The sequence below is a fragment of the Tachyglossus aculeatus genome, chromosome 8, assembly GCF_015852505.1.
Source record: "Tachyglossus aculeatus isolate mTacAcu1 chromosome 8, mTacAcu1.pri, whole genome shotgun sequence".
Lineage (NCBI taxonomy): Eukaryota > Metazoa > Chordata > Mammalia > Monotremata > Tachyglossidae > Tachyglossus > Tachyglossus aculeatus.
In genome coordinates this window covers 35559487-35579029 of record NC_052073.1, presented here as the reverse complement: position 1 = coordinate 35579029, position 19543 = coordinate 35559487, and the positions used below count along the sequence as shown (strand labels likewise).

At 48.7% G+C, this 19543-nt stretch overlaps 1 protein-coding gene across 1 annotated transcript in view; it reads left to right on the top strand.

The window, feature by feature from the left end:
- RAD21L1 (RAD21 cohesin complex component like 1) overlaps positions 1 to 19543 on the top strand; it is a 53782-nt gene that overhangs the window by 28734 nt on the left and 5505 nt on the right. The window contains exons 10-13 of the mRNA XM_038750057.1: positions 1320 to 1427; positions 6327 to 6553; positions 11093 to 11189; positions 14405 to 14538. Coding sequence (XP_038605985.1) covers positions 1320 to 1427; positions 6327 to 6553; positions 11093 to 11189; positions 14405 to 14538 — 566 coding nt within the window. The remainder of the gene's footprint in view (positions 1 to 1319; positions 1428 to 6326; positions 6554 to 11092; positions 11190 to 14404; positions 14539 to 19543) is intronic.

The following is a 19543-nucleotide window of genomic DNA, read 5'->3' as shown; positions in this document are numbered from 1 at the left end:
AGCGCTGGGGGAGGTATACAAAGTGATCAGATTGTCCCACACGGGGCTCACCGTCTTAATCCCCATTTTACAGATGAGGTCACTGAGGCACAGAGCAGTGAAGTGGCTTGCCCAATAGTAAGCGCTTAACAAATGCCATCATTATGATTATTATTATTATTACTCCCCCCCCATTGGACAGAGGAGGGAACTGAGGCCCAGAGAAGGGAATTGACCATCCCGTGACCTTGTATCCCCCCGAGCGCTTAGAACAGTGCATTGCACATAATAATAATTATAATAATAATAATAAGGGTATTTGTTATGCGGCTACTATGTGCCAAGCACTGTTCTAAGCACTGGGGGGGATACAGGGTGATCAGATTGTCCCACGCGGGGCTCACAGTCTTAATCCCCGTTTTACAGATGAGGTCACTGAGGCACAGAGCAGTGAAGTGGCTTGCCCAATAGTAAGCGCTTAACAAATGCCATCATTATTATTATTATTATTACTCCCCCCCCATTTGACAGAGGAGGGAACTGAGGCCCAGCGAAGGGAAGTGACTGGCCCGTGACCTTGTATCCCCCCCGAGCGCTTAGAACAGTGCGTCGCACATCATAATAATAATAATAATAATAATGATAAGGGTGTTTGTTACGTGCTTAACACTGTTCTAAGCGCTGGGGGAGGTATACAAAGTGATCAGATTGTCCCACACGGGGCTCACCGTCTTAATCCCCATTTTACAGATGAGGTCACTGAGGCACAGAGCAGTGAAGCGGCTTGCCCACTAGTAAGCGCTTAACAAATGCCATTATTATTATTATTATTATTATTATTATTACTCCCCCCCCATTGGACAGAGGAGGGAACTGAGGCCCAGAGAAGGGAAGTGACTGGCCCGTGACCTTGTATCCTCCCCAGCGCTTAGAACAGTGCATCGCACATCATAATAATTATAATATGGGTGTTTTTGTTATGTGCTTAGCACTGTTCTAAGCGCTGGGGGGGATACAAGGTGATCAGACTGTCCCACGCGGGGCTCACAGTCTTAATCCCCGTTTTACAGATGAGGTCACTGAGGCACAGAGCAGTGAAGTGGCTTGCCCAATAGTAAGCGCTTAACAAATGCCATCATTATAATTATTATTATTATTATTATTACTCCCCCCACCATTGGACAGAGGAGGGAACTGAGGCCCAGAGAAGGGAAGTGACCGGCCCAGGCAGACCCACTTCTCCTCCTGCCGGGCGGCCCGCCGTCTCCCGTCTCCCGACTTTTGGAATCGGGGGCCGCGGGGGACGGTGGTTTCTCCCGGCGGTGGCGGTTTCGTTACAGAGTCGGATCCGGATCCGGCGGCGGCGGCGGGCGGAAGATGGGAAGAGCGATCCAGCCCCGTGCCCGGAGCGGAGGGCGCCTTCACCTTGGAGCCCGTCGAAGCCACAGGTCAGAGGCCTTCCCCGCTTCATCAATCAATCAATCAATCAATCAGTCGTATTTATTGAGCGCTTACTGTGTGCTTGGGAAGTCCTAGTTGGCACCATATAGTAAGCGCTTAATAAACGCCATTATTATTATTATTATTATTATTAGAACGGTGCTCGGCACGTAGTAAGCGCTTAACAAAGACCATCATCCTTATCGCTATCACAAATCACTGTCATCATTAACAAATACTATTGAAAGAAAAATACCAGCATCACTATCATCATTAACAAATAGCATGAGAAGCAGCGTGGCTCGGTGGAAAGAGCCCGGGCTTTGGAGTCAGAGGTCATGGGTTCAAATCCCGGCTCCGCCAACTGTCAGCTGTGTGACTTGGGGCGAGTCACTTCACTTCTCTGGGCCTCAGTTCCCTCATCCGTAAAATGGGGATGAAGACTGTGAGCCCCCCGTGGGACAACCTGATCACCTGGTAACCTCCCCAGCGCTTAGAACAGTGCTTGGCACATAGTAAGCGCTTAACAAATGCCATTATATAGAGACAGTCCCTACCCAACAGTGGGCTCACAGTCTACAAGGGGCTCACATCATCCATCAATCGTATTTATTGAGCGCTTACTGTGTGCAGAGCACTGTACTAAGCGCTTGGGAAGTCCAAGTTGGCAACAGATAGAGACGGTCCCTACCCGACAGCGGGCTCCCAGTCTAGAAGGGGGAGACAGAGAACAAAACCAAACATAGTAACAAAATAAAATAAATAGAATAGATATATACAAGTAAAATAAATAAATAAATGGAGTAATAAATCCAGTCGTATGTATTGAGCGCTTACTGTGTGCAGAGCACTGGACTAAGCGCTCCTCCTCCTCCTCATCTTCATCGTAATAACGACGGTAGTTGTGAAGCGCTTACTCTGTGCCAGGCATTGCGCTAAGCTCCGGGGGGAGCTACGAGGTCATCGGGTTGTCCCCCGTGGGGCTCACGGTCTTCATCCCCGTTTTCCAGATGGGGGAACTGAGGCCCAGAGAAGTCATAATAATAACACTGATGGTATTCGTTAAGCGCTTACTATGTGCCAAGCACTGTTCTAAGCGCTGGGGGGATACAAGGTCATCGGGTTGTGCCACAGGGGGCTCACGGTCTCCATCCCCATTTTACAGATGAGGGAACCGAGGCCCAGAGAAGTCGTAATAATAACACTGATGGTATTCGTTAAGCGCTTACTATGTGCCAAGCACTGTTCTAAGCGCTGGGGGGGATACAAGGTCATCGGGTTGTCCCACGTGGGGCTCACGGTCTTCATCCCCATTTTCCAGATGAGGGAACCGAGGCCCAGAGAAGTCGTAATAATAACACTGATGGTATTCGTTAAGCGCTTACTATGTGCCAAACACTGTTCTAAGCGCTGGGGGGATACAAGGTCATCGGGTTGTGCCACAGGGGCCTCACGGTCTTCATCCCCATTTTCCAGATGAGGGAACCGAGGCCCAGAGAAGTCATAATAATAACACTGACGGTGTTCGTTAAGCGCTCACTATGTGCCAAGCACTGTTCTAAGCACTGGGGGGATACAAGGTCATCGGGTTGTGCCACAGGGGGCTCACGGTCTTCATCCCCATTTTACAGATGAGGTAACCGAGGCCCAGAGAAGTCATAATAATAACACTGACGGTGTTCGTTAAGCGCTCACTATGTGCCAAGCACTGTTCTAAGCACTGGGGGGATACAAGGTCATCGGGTTGTGCCACAGGGGGCTCACGGTCTTCATCCCCATTTTACAGATGAGGTAACCGAGGCCCAGAGAAGTCATAATAATAACACTGACGGTGTTCGTTAAGCGCTCACTATGTGCCAAGCCCTGTTCTAAGCGCTGGGGAGGTTACAAGGAGATCAGGTTGTCCCCCGGGGGCTCACAGTCCTCATCCCCATTTTCCAGGTGAGGGAACTGAGGCCCAGAGAAGTGAAGTGACTCGCCCCAAGTCGCCCAGCTGACAATCGGCAGAGCCGGGATTCGAACCCATGACCCCTGATTCCAAAGCCCGGGCTCTTTCCGCTGAGCCCCGCTGCTTCAATGAATGAATGAATGTCTGTCTCCCTCCTGTCTAAGCTGCGAGCCCGTTGTGGGCAGGGATTGTCTCTCAGTGCTCAGCGCTCAGAACAGTGCTCGGCACATAGTAGGCACTTCAGATACCATCGTCATCCTCTCTTTGGGGGCGAATTGTACTTTCCAAGTGCTTAGCCCAGTGCTCTGCACACAGAAAGCGCTCACTAAGTAAGATAGGAGGAATGAATGAATGAATGAATGAATGTCTCCCATCCCCAAGACTGTGAGCAGGGATTGTCTCTCTCTCTTGCCCAATTGCACTTTCCAAGCACTTAGCACAGCGCTCTGCACGCGGTACGCGCTCAGTAAGTACAATTGAAGAACGAATGAATGAATGAATGAATGAATGAATGAATGAATGTCTCCCCCTTCTAGACCGTGAGCCCAAAGCGGGCATGGATTGTCTCTCTTTGTTGCCGAATTGCACTCTTTCCAAGTGCTTAGCACAGTGCTCTGCACGCAGGAAGCGCTCAATAAATACAACTGAATGAATGAATGAGTGAGTGAATGAATGAATGAATGAATGAGTGTCTGTCTCTCCCGCTAGACTGTTGTGGGCAGGGATTGTCTCTCTCTTGCTTCGCACAGTGCTCTGCCCACAGTACGCGCTCAATAAGTACAATTGAATGAATGAATGAATGAATGAATGTCTCCCCCCCCGCAGGCTGTGAGCCTGTTATGGGCATGGATTGTCTCTCTTTGTTGCCTAATTGCGCTTTCCAAGCGCTTATCACAGTGCTCTGCACGCAGTAAGCGCTCAATAAGTACAACTGAATGAATGAATGAATATCTCCCCCCTTCTAGACTGTGAGCCCATTGTGGGCATGAATCGCCTCTCTTTGTTGCCTAATTGCGCTTTCCAAGCGCTTAACACAGTGCTCTGCACGCAGTAAGCGCTCAATAAGTACAATTGAATGAATGAATGAATGAATGAATGTCTATGCACCACTAGCCCGTGAGCGCATTGTGGGCACGGATCGTCTCTCTTTGTTGCGGAATTGCACTTTCCAAGCGCTTAGCACGGTGCTCCGCACACAGTAAGTGCTCAATAAGTACAGCTGAATGAATGAATGAATGTCTCCCCCCTTCTAGACTGTGAGCCCGTTGTGGACACGGAACATCTCCCTTTGTTGCCAAATTGCACTTTCCAAGCGCTTAGCATGGTGCTCTGCACGCAGTAAGCGCTCAATAAGTACAACTGAATGAATGAATGAATATCTCCCCCCTTCTAGACTGTGAGCCCGTTGTGGGCACGGATCGTCTGTCTTTGTTGCCTAATTGCACTTTCCAAGTGCTTAGCACAGTGCTTCGTACGCAGTAAGCGCTCAGTAAGTACAACTGAATGAATGAATGAATGTATGTCTCCCCACCTCTAGCCCATGAGCCCGCTGTGGGCACGGATCGTCTCTCTTTGTTGCCGAATTGCGCTTTCCAAGCGCTTAGCACAGTGCTCCGCACGCAGGAAGCGCTCAATAAGTACAATGGAGTGAATGAATGAATGAATGTATGTCTCCCCACCTCTAGCCCGTGAGCCCATTGTGGGCACGGATCATCTCTCTTTGTTGCCGAATTGCGCTTTCCAAGCGCTTAGCACAGTGCTCCGCACGCAGTAAGCGCTCAATAAGTACAACTGAATGAATGAATGAAGTATCCCCACCTGAAGCCCGTGAGCCCGCTGTGGGCACGGATCGTCTCTCTTTGTTGCCGAATTGCACTTTTGAAGCACTTAGCACAGTGCTCCTCACACAGTAAGCGCTCAATAAGTACAATTGAATGAATGAATGAATGAATGAATGTCTCCCCACCGCTAGCCCGTGAGCCCGTTGTGGGCACGGATCGTCTCTCTTTGTTGCCGAATTGCACTTTCCAAGCGCTTAGCACAGTGCCCTGCATGCAGTAAGTGCTCAATAAATACGACTGAATGAGTGAATGAGTGAATGAATGTCTCCCCCTTCTAGACTGTGAGCCCGTTGTGGGCAGGGAATGTCTCTCTTTGTTGCCGAATTGTCCTTTCCAAGCGCCTAGCGCAGTGCTCTGCCCACAGTAATAATAATAACAATTTTGGTATTTGTTGAGCGCTTACTATGTGCAAAGCACTGTTCTAAGCGCTGGGAAAGGATACAAGCTGATCAGGTTGTCCCACATGGAGCTCACATTCTTAATCCCCATTTTCCAGATGAGGGAACTGAGGCCCAGAGAAGTGAAGTGACTTGCCCAAAGTCACCCAGCTGACAAGCGGCGGAGCCGGGATTTGAACCCATGACCTCCGACTCCAAAGCCCGGGCTCTTTCCACTGAGCCACGCGGCTTCCCACAGTACGCGCTCGTTAAGTACGATCGACTGACGTGAGCCCACTGTCTCTATATGTTGCCAACTTGGACTTCCCAAGCGCTTAGTCCAGTGCTCTGCACACAGTAAGCGCTCAATAAATACGATTGAATGGATGAATGAATGGATGAATGTCTCCCCTCCCGCCTCCCCCAGACCGTGAGCCCGTTGTGGACAGGGACGGCCTCTCTCTCTTGGATTGTCTCTGTCTCTTGGATTGTCCTTTCCAAGCGTTCAGCACAGCGCTCCGCCCGTGGTGAGCGCTCAGTAAGTACGAGTGAATGAATGAATGAATGAATGAATGAATGAATGAACGAACAAACGGATGGTCTTGCCTCTTGAGCCCGTTGTGGGCAGGGATGGTCTCCTCTGGTTGCCGGATGGTGCTTTCCGAGCAGCGCTGCGCACGTAGTAAGCGCCCCGGCCGACGTCCCCCCGACTCCGCGTGTCCGCCTCTGGCCCTCCCGCAGCCCGGCGGGGGAAGAGGAGGATGAAGAAGAGAGTCCTCCTCGTGGACTCGGTGAAGGAGATCAGCCGGCCGCTGTTCCGCAGCCAGATCCTCGCCTTCGACGACACGCTGAGCGACACGTGCCTGGCCCCCCCCACCCGCAACCTCATGGAGTGGATGGACACGGGCTCCCTCGAAACCCTCTTTTCCCGGCCCGCCCAGCGCGTCATCAGCGCCGAGCTGGAAGCGGTAAGGACCGAGGGAGCGCGGGTCCGGCGCTGCGCTGAGCGCCGGGGGGGAGGCCGGTACGACGGTAGAGCGGGCGCGTTCCCTGCCCGCGAGGAGCTGGCGGTCTAGAGGGGGAGGCCGATGGGAATGGGAATCGATTGGACGTGGGCGGAGCGCTGTACGGAGCGCCCGGGAGCGTCCACTACGACAGCAGACGCCTTCCCTGCCCGCGAGGAGTTGACCGTCTAGAGGGGGAGGCCGACGGGAATAGGAATCGATTGGACGTGGGCAGAGCACTGTATGGAGCGCCCGGGAGCGTCCAGTATGACAGAGTTGGGAGACGCCTTCCCTGCTTGCAAGGAGCTGACCGTCTAGAGGGGGAGGCCGACGGGAATGGGAATCTATGGGACGTGGGCAGAGCGCTGTACGGAGCGCCCGGGAGCATCCAGTACGACAGAGTTGGGAGACGCCTTCCCTGCCCGCGAGGAGCTGGCGGTCTAGAGGGGGAGGCCGACAGGAATGGGAATCGATTGGACGTGGGCGGAGCGCTGTACGGAGTGCCCGGGAGCGTCCACTACGACAGTCGGCAGACACCTTCCCTGCCCGCGAGGAGCTGACCGTCTAGAGGGGGAGGCCGACGGGAATAGGAATCGATTGGACGTGGGCAGAGCGCTGTACTGAGCACCCGGGAGTGTCCACTATGACACTCGGCAGACGCCTTCCCTGCCCGCGAGGAGCTGACCGTCTAGAGGGGGAGGCCGACGGGAATGGGAATCGATTGGACGTGGGCAGAGCGCTGTACTGAGCACCCGGGAGCGTCCAATATGACAGAGTCGGCAGACGCCTTTCCTGTCTGCAAGGAGCTGACGGTCTAGAGGGGGAGGCCGAGGGGAATGGGAATCGATTGGTCGTGGGCAGAGCGCTGTACGGAGCGCCCGGGAGCGTCCACTACGACAGTCGGCAGACGCCTTTCCTGCCCGCGAGGAGCTGGCAGTCTAGAGGGGGAGGCCGACGGGAATGGAAATCGATTGGACGTGGGCAGAGCGCTGTACTGAGCACCCAGGAGCGTCCACTACCACAGTCAGCAGACACCTTCCCTGCCCGCGAGGAGCTGACGGTGTAGAGGGGGAGACCGACGGGAATGGGAATCTATTGGACGTGGGTAGAGCGCTGTACGGAGCGCCCGGGAGCGTCCACTACGACAGAGATGGCAGACGCCTTCCCTGCCCGCAAGGAGCTGACGGTCTAGAGGGGGAGGCCGACGGGAATGGGAATCGATTGGACGTGGGCAGAGCGCTTTACTGAGCGCCTGGGAGCGTCCAGTACAGCAATAGAACAGACCCATTCCCTGCCCACAACGAGCTGACGGTCTAGGGCGGGGGAGACGAACGTGGATAGAAATAAGTAAATTAGATAGATCCGGAAAGTCAGCCGGTCGTATCTATGGAGCGCTTACTGTGCGCAGAGCACTGTACTAAGCGCTTGGGAGAGGACAATAGGACTGTCAGCTGGTTGCGGGCAGGGATTGTCACTGTTTACTGTTGCATCGTGCTTTCCCAAGCGTTCAGTACAGTGCTCTGCGCACAGTAAGCGCTCCATAAACACGCTCGAATGAACTGAAGGAAGAGGCGGACACGTTCCCGGCCCACGACAGGCCGGCAGCCTAAAGGGAGGGGAGATGGACAGGAGTAGAAATAAAGAAATCAGATAAATCAGGAAAGTCACTCAGTCAGATGTATTTATTGAGCGCTTACTGAGGGCAGAGCACTGTACTGAGCGCTTAGGAGAGTCCGATAGAACGCTAAACAGATACATTCCCCGCCCACAATGAGCTGACAGTCTAGAGGGAGGGGAGACTGACATGAAGAGAAATAAACTGTGTAAAACAGGAAAGTCCATTGTATTTATTGAGCGCTTAAGGTGCGCAGAGCACTGTGCTAAGCGCTTGGGAGAGTCCAATACAACACTAAACAGACACATTCCCTGCCCCTAATGAGATGACGCTCAAGAGGGAGGGGAGACGGACATGAAGAGAAATAAACTATGTAAAACAGGAAAGTCCATTGCATTTATTGAGCGCTTAATGTGCGCAGAGCACTGTACTAAGCGCTTGGGAGAGTCCAATACAACACTAAGCAGACACATTCCCTGCCCCTAATGAGATGACGGTCTAGAGGGAGGGGAGACGGACATGAAGAGAAATCAATAAACTATATAGTTCGGGAAAGTCATTCACGGTTGTATTTATTGAGTGCTTAATGTGCACGGAGCACTGGGCTAAGCGCTTGGGAGAGTCCAGTAGGACACTAAACAGACACATTCCCTGCCCACAAGGAGCTGACCGTCAAGACAGAGGGGAGACAGACATGAAGAGAAATAAATAAACGAATCAGACAAATCAGGAAAGTCAGTCGGCGGTATTTACGGAGGGCTTAGTGAGGGCCAAGCACTGTACTGAGCGCTTGGGAGAGGACAACAGAATAAGAAAGAGACCCAGTTCCCGCCCACAAGGAGCTGACAGTGTAGAGGGGGAGAGGGACAGGAAGAAAAAAGGAATAAATGAGGGATGGGGAGGGAGAAAGCGGGTGACGGGGCGACGTTAATCAATCAATCAATCGTATTTATTGAGCGCTTACTGTGTGCAGAGCACTGTACTGAGCGCTTGGGAGAAGACAACAGAATAATAAAGAGACCCAGTTCCCGCCCACAAGGAGCTGACAGTCTAGAGGGGGAGAGGGACAGGAAGAAAAAAGAAATAAATGAGGGATGGGGAGGGAGAAAGGGGGTGAGTCGGGGCGACGCTGAATCAATCAATCAATCAATCGTATTTATTGAGCGCTTACTGTGTGCAGAGCACTGTACTGAGCGCTTGGGAGAAGACAACAGAATAATAAAGGGACCCAGTTCCCGCCCACAAGGAGCTGACAGTCTAGAGGGGGAGAGGGACAGGAAGAAAAAAGGAATAAATGAGGGATGGGGAGGAAGAAAGGGGGTGACGGGGCAACGTTGAATCAATCAATCAATCAATCGTATTTATTGAGCGCTTACTGTGTGCAGAGCACTGTACTGAGCGCTTGGGAGAAGACAACAGAATAATAAAGAGACCCAGTTCCCGCCCACAAGGAGCTGACAGTCTAGAGGGGGAGAGGGACAGGAAGAAAAAAGAAATAAATGAGGGATGGGGAGGGAGAAAGGGGGTGAGTCGGGGCGACGCTGAATCAATCAATCAATCAATCGTATTTATTGAGCGCTTACTGTGTGCAGAGCACTGTACTGAGCGCTTGGGAGAAGACAAAAGAATAATAAAGGGACCCAGTTCCCGCCCACAAGGAGCTGACAGTCTAGAGGGGGAGAGGGACAGGAAGAAAAAAGGAATAAATGAGGGATGGGGAGGGAGAAAGGGGGTGAGTCGGGGCGACGCTGAATCAATCAATCAATCAATCGTATTTATTGAGCGCTTACTGTGTGCTGAGCACTGTACTAAGCGCTTGGGAAGTCCAAGTTGGCAACATAGAGAGACGGTCCCTACCCAACAGTGGGCTCACAGTCGAAGGGAGTGGGAGAGGAGGAAAGTGGGGGCGCAGTCCGGGTTGAACCCCGAACCCCGTCTGCCCCGCGGAGAATTAGGCCCCGGACGTTTTCAAGAGTCCCCAGTTCATTCATTCATTCATTCATTCATTCAATCGTATTTATTGAGCGCCTACTGTGTGCAGAGCACTGGACTAAGCGCTTGGGAAGTCCAAGTTGGCAACAAATAGAGACGGTCCCTACCCAACATTCACTCATTCATTCAATCGTATTTATTGAGTTATAGCTATTTCGTTGGTTTCGTCATTGCTGTTTCTATTCATTCATTCATTCAACCGTATTTATTGAGCGCTTACTGCGTGCAGAGCACCGGACTAAGCGCTTGGGAAGGACAAGTGGGCGAGTCACGGTGTTCGTTCGGCGCTTAGTCCGTGCCAGGCACTGTTCTAAGCGCTGGGGTAGAGACATCATCATCATCATCATCATCATCAATTGTATTTATTGAGCGCTTACTATGTGCAGAGCACTGTACTGAGCGCTTGGGAAGTACAAATTGGCAACATCTAGGGACGGTCCCTACCCAGCAGTGGGCTCACAGTCCCCCCGTGGGGCTCCCGGTCTCCATCCCCATTTTCCAGAGGAGGCAACCGAGGCCCGGAGAAGGGAAGTGACCGGCCCAGGGTCACACGGCTGACAAGGAGAACCCAAGTTCCCCGGAGTCCCAGCCCCGGGCTCTACCCGCTAGGCCGCCCCGCTCCCCGTGTCTTATATTTTATGTTATATTTATAACATATTTTGTTAGTATGTTCGGCTTTGTTCTCTGTGAACCCACTGTCGGGTAGGGCCCGTCTCTAGATGTTGCCAACTTGGACTTCCCAAGCGCTTAGTCCAGTGCTCTGCGCACGGTAAACGCTCAATAAATACGATTGATTGATTGATTGTGCTGGGCAGGGGGTCTCGCTGCTTAGTTTAACGAGCGCCCCGCCTTCCCCGCTGTAAAAATTCACACACGGCGTCCGAATTGCGTTGCAGCTCTTCACCTCCATCCTCTCACGTAGCCTTAAAATAGAGAAAAGAGGCGAGAGGGTGACATCTGAAGCCACGGAAGCAAGAAGCCAGAGTGGGATAGGTGAGTCTTAATAATAGTAATAATAATAATAATGGTGGTATTTGTTAAGCGCTTACTAGGTGCCAAGCACTGTTCTGAGTGCTGGCGGGGGGGATACAAGGTCATCGGGTTGTCCCCCGTGGGGCTCATGGTCTCCATCCCCATTAGATATATATATATATATATATATATATATATGTACACACACACACACACGTATATGCATATACATATATATACATATACATGTATATGAATATATATATATATATTCATACATATATGTACCATGGGGCTCATGGTCTCCATCCCCATTTGACGTATATATATACACACATACCTATATGCATATACATATATATACATATATACTATGCTGTCTATATGTGTATATGTTTGTACGTATTTATTACTCTTTATTTTACTTGTACATATTTATTCTACTTATTTTATTTTGTTTATATGTTTTGTTATATATGTATATAACGTATATGTATATATGTATATAACATATATGTATATATGTTTGTGCATATTTATTACTCTGTTTATTTTACTTGTACATATTTATTCTACTGGTTTTATTTTGTTAATATGTTTTGTTATATATGTGTATAACACACACACATATATATATGTATAGAACATATGTATATATGTTTGTACGTATTTATTACTCTATGTATACTCTATATACATACATATATATACCATGGGGCTCATGGTCTCCATCCCCATTTGACGTATACACACACACACACACGTATATGCATATACATATACATACATATGTACTATGCTGTATATATGTGTATATGTTTGTACGTACTTATTACTCTATTTATTTTGCTTGTACATATTTATTCTACTTATTTTATTTTGTTTATATGTTTTGTTATATATGTATATAACATACATGTGTATATATGTATATAACATATATGTATATATGTTTGTGCATATTTATTACTCTATTTTACCTGTACATATTTATTCTACTTATTTTATTTTGTTAATATGTTTTGTTATATATGTGTATAACACATATGTATATATGTATATAACATATATGTATATATGTTTGTACGTATCTATTACTCTATTTATTTTACTTGTACATATTTATTCTACTTATTTTATTTTGTTAATATGTTTTGTTATATGTGTATATAACATGTGTGTATGTATATGTGTATATACATACACATATATGTATATATGTGTGTATGTGTGTATATGTGCATATAATATGTGTATGTATACGTTTTTACATATTTATTACTCTATTTATTTTACTTGTACATATTCTACTTATTTTGTTAATATGTTTTGTTATATATGTATATAACATATATACAATATGTTGTCAGCTGGGTGACTTTGGGCAAGTCACTATAATAATAATAATGATGGCATTTATTAAGCACTTACTATGTGCAAAGCACTGTTCTAAGCACTGGGGAGTTTACAAGGTGATCAGGTTGTCCCACGTGGGGCTCACAGTCTTAATCCCCATTTTCCAGATGAGGGAACTGAGGCCCAGAGAAGTGAAGTGACTTGCCCAAAGTCACCCAGCCGACAAGTGGCAGAGCCGGGATTTGAACCCACGACCTCTGACTCCAAAGCCCGGGCTCTTTCCACTGAGCCACGCTGCTTCGTGTGTGCCTCAGTTCCCTCATCAACTGAGGCACACTTCTCTGGGCCTCAATTCCCTCATCTGTCAAATGGGGATTAAGACTGTGAGCCCCCTGTGGGGCAGCCTTCATTCATTCATTCAATCGTATTTATTGAGCGCTTACTGTGTGCAGAGCACTGGACTAAGCGCTTGGGAAGTCCAAGTTGGCAACATCTAGAGACGGTCCCTACCCAACAGTGGGTTCAGAGTCTAAAAGGGGGGGACAGAGAACAAAACCAAACATACTAACAAAATAAAATAAACAGAATAGATATGTACAAGTGAAATAAATAGAGTAATAAATCCGTACAAACATATATCCATATATACAGGTGCTGTGGGGAAGGGAAGAAGGTAAGGTGGTGGGGGGGGGGGGGGGAGAGGAAGAAGGGGAAGGAGGAAGTCCAAGTTGGCAATCAATCGATTAATCGTATTGATTGAGCGCTTACTGTGTGCAGAGCACTGGGCTAAGCGCTTGGGAAATCCAAGTTGGCAATCAATCAGTTGTATTTATTGAGCGCTTACTGTGTGCAGAGCACTGGACTAAGCGCTTGGGAAGTCCAAGTTGGCAACATCTAGAGACGGTCCCTACCCAACAGCGGGCTCACGGTCTAGAAGGACTGATCGCCTTGTATCCTCCCCAGCGGTTAGAACAGTAGTAAGCACTTAATAACTCGTCCCCCTCTCCATCCCCCCCATCTTACCTCCTTCCCTTCCCCACAGCACCTGTATATATGTATATATGGTTGTACATATTTATTGCTCTATTTATTTTACTTGTACATATCTATTCTATTCATTTTATTTTGTTAGTATGTTTGGTTTTGTTCTCTGTCCCCCCCTTTTAGACTGTGAGCCCGCCGTCGGGTAGGGACCGTCTCTAGATGTTGCCAATTTGTACTTCCCGAGCGCTTAGTACAGTGCTGTGCACATAGTAAGCGCTCATTAAATATGATTGATGATGATGATGATTAATAAATGCCTTCATCATTATTATAAGCCCTTATATTATTATCATTCATTCATTCAGAGGTTTTCTGAGAAGCAGCGTGGCTCAATGGAAAGAGCCCGGGCTTTGGAGTCTGAGGTCATGGGTTCAAATCCCGGCTCTGCTGCTTGTCAGCTGGGTGACTTCGGGTGAGTCACCTCACTTCTCTGGACCTCAGTTCCCTCATCTGTCAAATGGGGATGAAGACTGTGAGCCCCCCGTGGGACAACCAGATCACCTTGTATCTCCCCCAGCGCTTAGAACAGTGCTTTGCACATAGTAAGCGCTTAATAAATGCCATCGTTATTAGTAGTAGTAGTAGTAGCACGGTGCTCTGCACACAGTAAGCGCTCAATAACTACGATTGAATGAATGATTATTATTAGTAGTAGTAGTAGTAGTACGGTGCTCTGCACACAGTAAGCGCTCAATAAATACGATTGAATGAATGAATGACTGAGCTGGGATTTGAACCCACGACCTCTGGCTCCAAAGCCCGGGCTCTTTCCACCGAGCCACGCTGCTTCTCAGAAAACGGCCGAATAAATGAATGATTTCCTGTCATTTCAGAAGCTCCCGCTTCCAGGGAGCACAGCGTGTCGTGGAGTCCAGTCTCAAGGAAGACCAGGAGAGACGGGATGGAGCCGCCCCGGCCTCCGGCCGAAGGAGACGAGATGGAGGACGGTCCGGAAAACCCCGACTTCGGAGTAAGTCCTTCAGATTCAATCAATCAATCAATCAATCGTATTTATTGAGCGCTTACTATGTGCAGAGCACTGTACTAAGCGCTTGGGAAGTACAAATTGGCAACAGATTGGAAAAAGACTTGCCTTTTTCCCCCTCTTAGCAATTAATAAGGATAATAAATTGCGATATTCCCCCTTTTAGACTGTGAGCCCACTGTTGGGTAGGGACTGTCTCTATATGTTGCCAATTTGTACTACCCAAGCGCTTAGTACAGTGCTCTGCACATAGTAAGCGCTCGATAAATACGATTGATGATGATGATGATGATGATCGCGAAGCGCTGACTGTGTGCCAGGCACTGTACAAAGCGCTGGGGCGGATACGAGCAAAGTGGGTTGGAAGTAACGGTGGCATCTCTTACCGCCCCCATCCTAATAATAAGAATAATAATTGTGGTATTTGTGAAGCGCTTACTATGTGCCGGCCACTCTACTAAGCGCTGGGGTGGATCCAAGCAAATTGGGTTGGAAATGATGGCGGTTTCTCTTACCCCCATCCTAATAATAATAATAATTGTGGCATTCATTCATTCCATCGTATTTATTGAGCGCTTACTGTGTGCAGAGCACTGGACTAACGGTGGCATCTCTTACCGCCCCCATCCTAATAATAAGAATAATAATTGTGGTATTTGTGAAGCGCTTACTATGTGCCGGCCACTGTACTAAGCGCTGGGGTGGATACAAGCAAATTGGGTTGGAAATGGTGGCGGTTTCTCTTACCCCCATCCTAATAATAATAATAATTGTGGCATTCATTCATTCCATCGTATTTATTGAGCGCTTACTGTGTGCAGAGCACTGGACTAACGGTGGCATCTCTTACCACCCCCATCCTAATAATAAAAATAGTAATTGTGGTGTTTGTGAAGCGCTTACTATGTGCCGGCCACTGTACTAAGCGCTGGGCTGGATACAAGCAAATTGGGTTGGAAATGGTGGTGGTTTCTCTTACCCCCATCCTAATAATAATAATAATTGTGGCATTCATTCATTCCATCGTATTTATTGAGCGCTTACTGTGTGCAGAGCACTGTACTAAGCGCTTGGGAAGTACAAGTTGGCAGCGTATAGAGACGGTCCCTACCCAACAGTGGGCTCATTTGTGAAGCGCTCACTACGTGACAGGCACCGTACTAAGTGCTGGGGTGGATACAAGCAAATTGGGTTCATTCATTCATTCAGTCGCATTTGTGGAGCACTTACTGGGTGCAGAGCACTGTACTAAGCGCTTGGGAAGTACAAGTTGGATTGGAAATAATGGTGGTGTCTCTTACCCCCCATCGGAATAATAATAATAATTGTGGCATTTGTGAAGTGCTTACTATGTGCCGGGCACTGTATTAAGCGCTGGGGTGGATACAGGCAAATTGGGTTGGAAATAATGGTGGTATCTCTTACCGCCCCCATCCTAATAATAAGAATAATAATTGTGGTATTTGTGAAGCGCTTACTATGTGCCGGGCACTGTACTAAGCGCTGGGGTGGATACAAGCAAATTGGGTTGGGAATAATGGTGGTATCTCTTACCCCCCCGCCATAGTAATAATAAGAATAATAATTTTGGTATTTGTGAAGCGCTTACTATGTGCCGGGCACTGTACTAAGCGCTGGGGTGGATACAAGCAAATTGGGTTGGAACTAATGGTGGTATCTCTTACCCCCCCATCCTAATAATAAGAATAATAATTGTGGTATTTGTGAAGCACTTACTATGTGGCGGGCACTGTACTAAGCACTGGGGTGGATACAAGCAAATTGGGTTGGAACTAATGGTGGTATCTCTTACCCCCCCATCCTAATAATAAGAATAATAATTGTGGTATTTGTGAAGCGCTTACTATGTGCCGGGCACTGTACTAAGCGCTGCGGTGGATACAAGCAAATTGGGTTGGGAATAACGGTGGTATCTCTTACCCCCCCATCCTAATAATAAGAATAATAATTGTGGTATTTGTGAAGCGGTTACTATGTGCCGGGCACTGTACTAAGCGCTGGGAGGGAATATAGCTTGGCTTAGTGGATAGAGCCTGGAGGTCCGAAGGTCCTGGGTTCATCATCATCATCATCATCATCTTCAATCGTATTTATTGAGCGCTTACTGTGTGCAGAGCACTGTACTAAGCGCTTGGGAAGTCCAAGTTGGCAACATCTAGAGACAGTCCCTACCCAACAGTGGGCTCACAGTCTAAAAGGGGTTCTCATCCCGGCTCTGACCCTTGTCTTGCTGAGTGACCTTGGACAAGTCACTTCACTTCTCTGGGCCTCCTCTGTAAAACGGAGATTAAGACTGTGAGCCCCACGTGGGACCGAGACCGCGTCCAGTACTTCCCAAGCGCTTAGTACAGTGCTCTGCACATAGTAAGCGCTCAATAAATACAATTGATGATCTCCCCCAGCGTTTAGAACAGTGCGCTCGACCCCTAATAAGCGCTTAACACGTACCATTGTCATCACCATCACCTCCCATCATAGAAAATCATCTCCCCCTTTTAGACTGTGAGCCCACTGTTGGGTAGGGACTGTCTCTAGATGTTGCCAATTTGTACTTCCCAAGCGCTTAGTACAGTGCTCTGCACATAGTAAGCGCTCAATAAATACGATTGATGATGATGATGATGATGATGTTGATGATCTGTCGACACGCCCCGAGCTCATTTGAGAAGCAGCGCGGCTCAGTGGCGAGAGCCCGGGCTTGGGAGTCCGAGGTCGTGGGTTCGAATCCCGGCTCCGCCACTTAGGTGGGTGAGTTTGGGCGGGTCACCTCACTTCTCTGGGCCTCAGTTCCCTCATCTGGAAAATGGGGATGAAGACTGTGAGCCCCACAGGGGACAACCCGATCACCTTGTATCTCCCCTGGCGCTTAGAACAGTGCTCGGCACGTAGTAAGCGCTTAACAATTACCATCATCATTATTATTATTATTCTTATTATTATTGAGGGAATGCGATGATCTCCACAAGGACCCCTGACTCAAAAACAGTCTGTTGTTATATTGTACACTCATTCATTCATTCAGTTGTATTTATTAATAATAATGATGGTATTTGTTAAGCGCTTACTGTGTGCCAAGCACTGTTCTAAGCGCTGGGGAGGTTACAAGGTGATCAGTTGTCCCACGGGGGGGGCTCACAGTCTTCATCCCCATTTTCCAGATGAGGGAACTGAGGCCCAGAGAAGTCATAATACTAACAGTGATGGTATTCGTTGAGCGCTTACTATGTGCCAAGCACTGTTCTAATCGCTGGGGAGGTTACAAGGTGATCAGTTGTCCCACGGGGGGCTCACAGTCTTCATCCCCATTTTCCAGATGAGGGAACTGAGGCCCAGAGAAGTCATAATAATAACAGTGATGGTATGCGTTAAGCGCTTACTATGTGCCAAGCGCTGTTCTAATCACTGGGGAGGTTACAAGGTGATCAGGTTGTCCCAAGGGGGGCTCACAGTCTTAATCCCCATTTTCCAGATGAGGGAACTGAGGCCCAGAGAAGTTGAGTGACTTGCCCAAAGTCACCCAGCTGACAATTGGCAGAGCCGGGATTTGAACCCATGACCTCTGACTCCAAAGCCCGGGCTCTTTCCACTGAGCCATGCTGCTTGTGAGGCCCAGAGAATAATAATAATAATGATGGCATTTATTAAGCACTTACTATGTACAAAGCACTGTTCTAAGCGCTGGGGAGGTTACAAGGTGATCAGGTGGTCCCAAGGGGGGCTCACAGTCTTAACCCCCATTTTCCAGATGAGGGAACTGAGGCCCAGAGAAGTGAAGCGACTCGCCCAAAGTCACCCAGCTGACAGTTGGCGGAGCTGGGATTTGAACCCATGACCTCTGACTTCAAAGCCCGGGCTCTTGCCACTGAGCCACGATCGAGCATTAATAATAAATAATAATGACGGTATTTGTTAAGCGCTTACTATGTGCCAGGCACTGTACTAAGCTGTGGGGTAGACACAAGCAAATCGAGTTGGACCCAGTCCCTGCCCCACGTGGGGCTCACAGTTTCAATCCCCATTTTCCAGATGAGGGAACTGAGGCCCGGAGAAGGGAAGTGACTTGCCCAAGGTGACGCAGCAGACCAGTGGCCGAGGCAGGATTCGAACCCGTGACCTTCTAACTCCTAGGCCTGCGCTCTCGATCCACTACAGTGACTGTGCGCAGAGCCCTGGATTAAGCGCTTGGAAAGTCCAAGAAACAGCGTGGCTCAGTGGAAAGAGCCCGGGCTTTGGAGTCAGAGGTCATGGGTTCGAATGCCGGCTCCGCCACATATCTGCTGTGTGACCTTGGGCAAGTCACTTCACTTCTCTGAGCCTCAATTACCTCATCTGTAAAATGGGGATGAAGACTGGGAGCCCCACGGGGGACAACCCGATCACCTTGTTTCCCTCCCAGCGCTTAGAACAGGGCTTGGCACATAGTAAGCGCTTAACAAATGCCATCATTATCATTATTATTAGTATTAGTATTAGTATTATTATTATTACAAGAAGCAGTGTGGCTCAGTGGAAAGAGCCCGGGCTTTGGAGTCCGAGGTCATGGGTTCGATTCCCGGCTCCGCCACATATCTGCTGTGTGACCTTGGGCAAGTCACTTCGCTTCTTGGAGCCTCAGTTACCTCATCTGTAAAATGGGGATGAAGACTGGGAGCCCCACGGGGGACAACCCGATCACCTTGTTTCCCCCCCAGCGCTTAGAACAGGGCTTGGCACATAGTAAGCGCTTAACAAATGCCATTATTATTATTATTATTATTATTATTATTATTATTATTATTACAAGAAGCAGCGTGGCTCAGTGGAAAGAGCCCGGGCTTTGGAGTCAGAGGTCATGGGTTCGAATGCCGGCTCCGCCACATATCTGCTGTGTGACCTTGGGCAAGTCACTTCACTTCTCTGAGCCTCAATTACCTCATCTGTAAAATGGGGATGAAGACTGGGAGCCCCACGGGGGACAACCCGATCACCT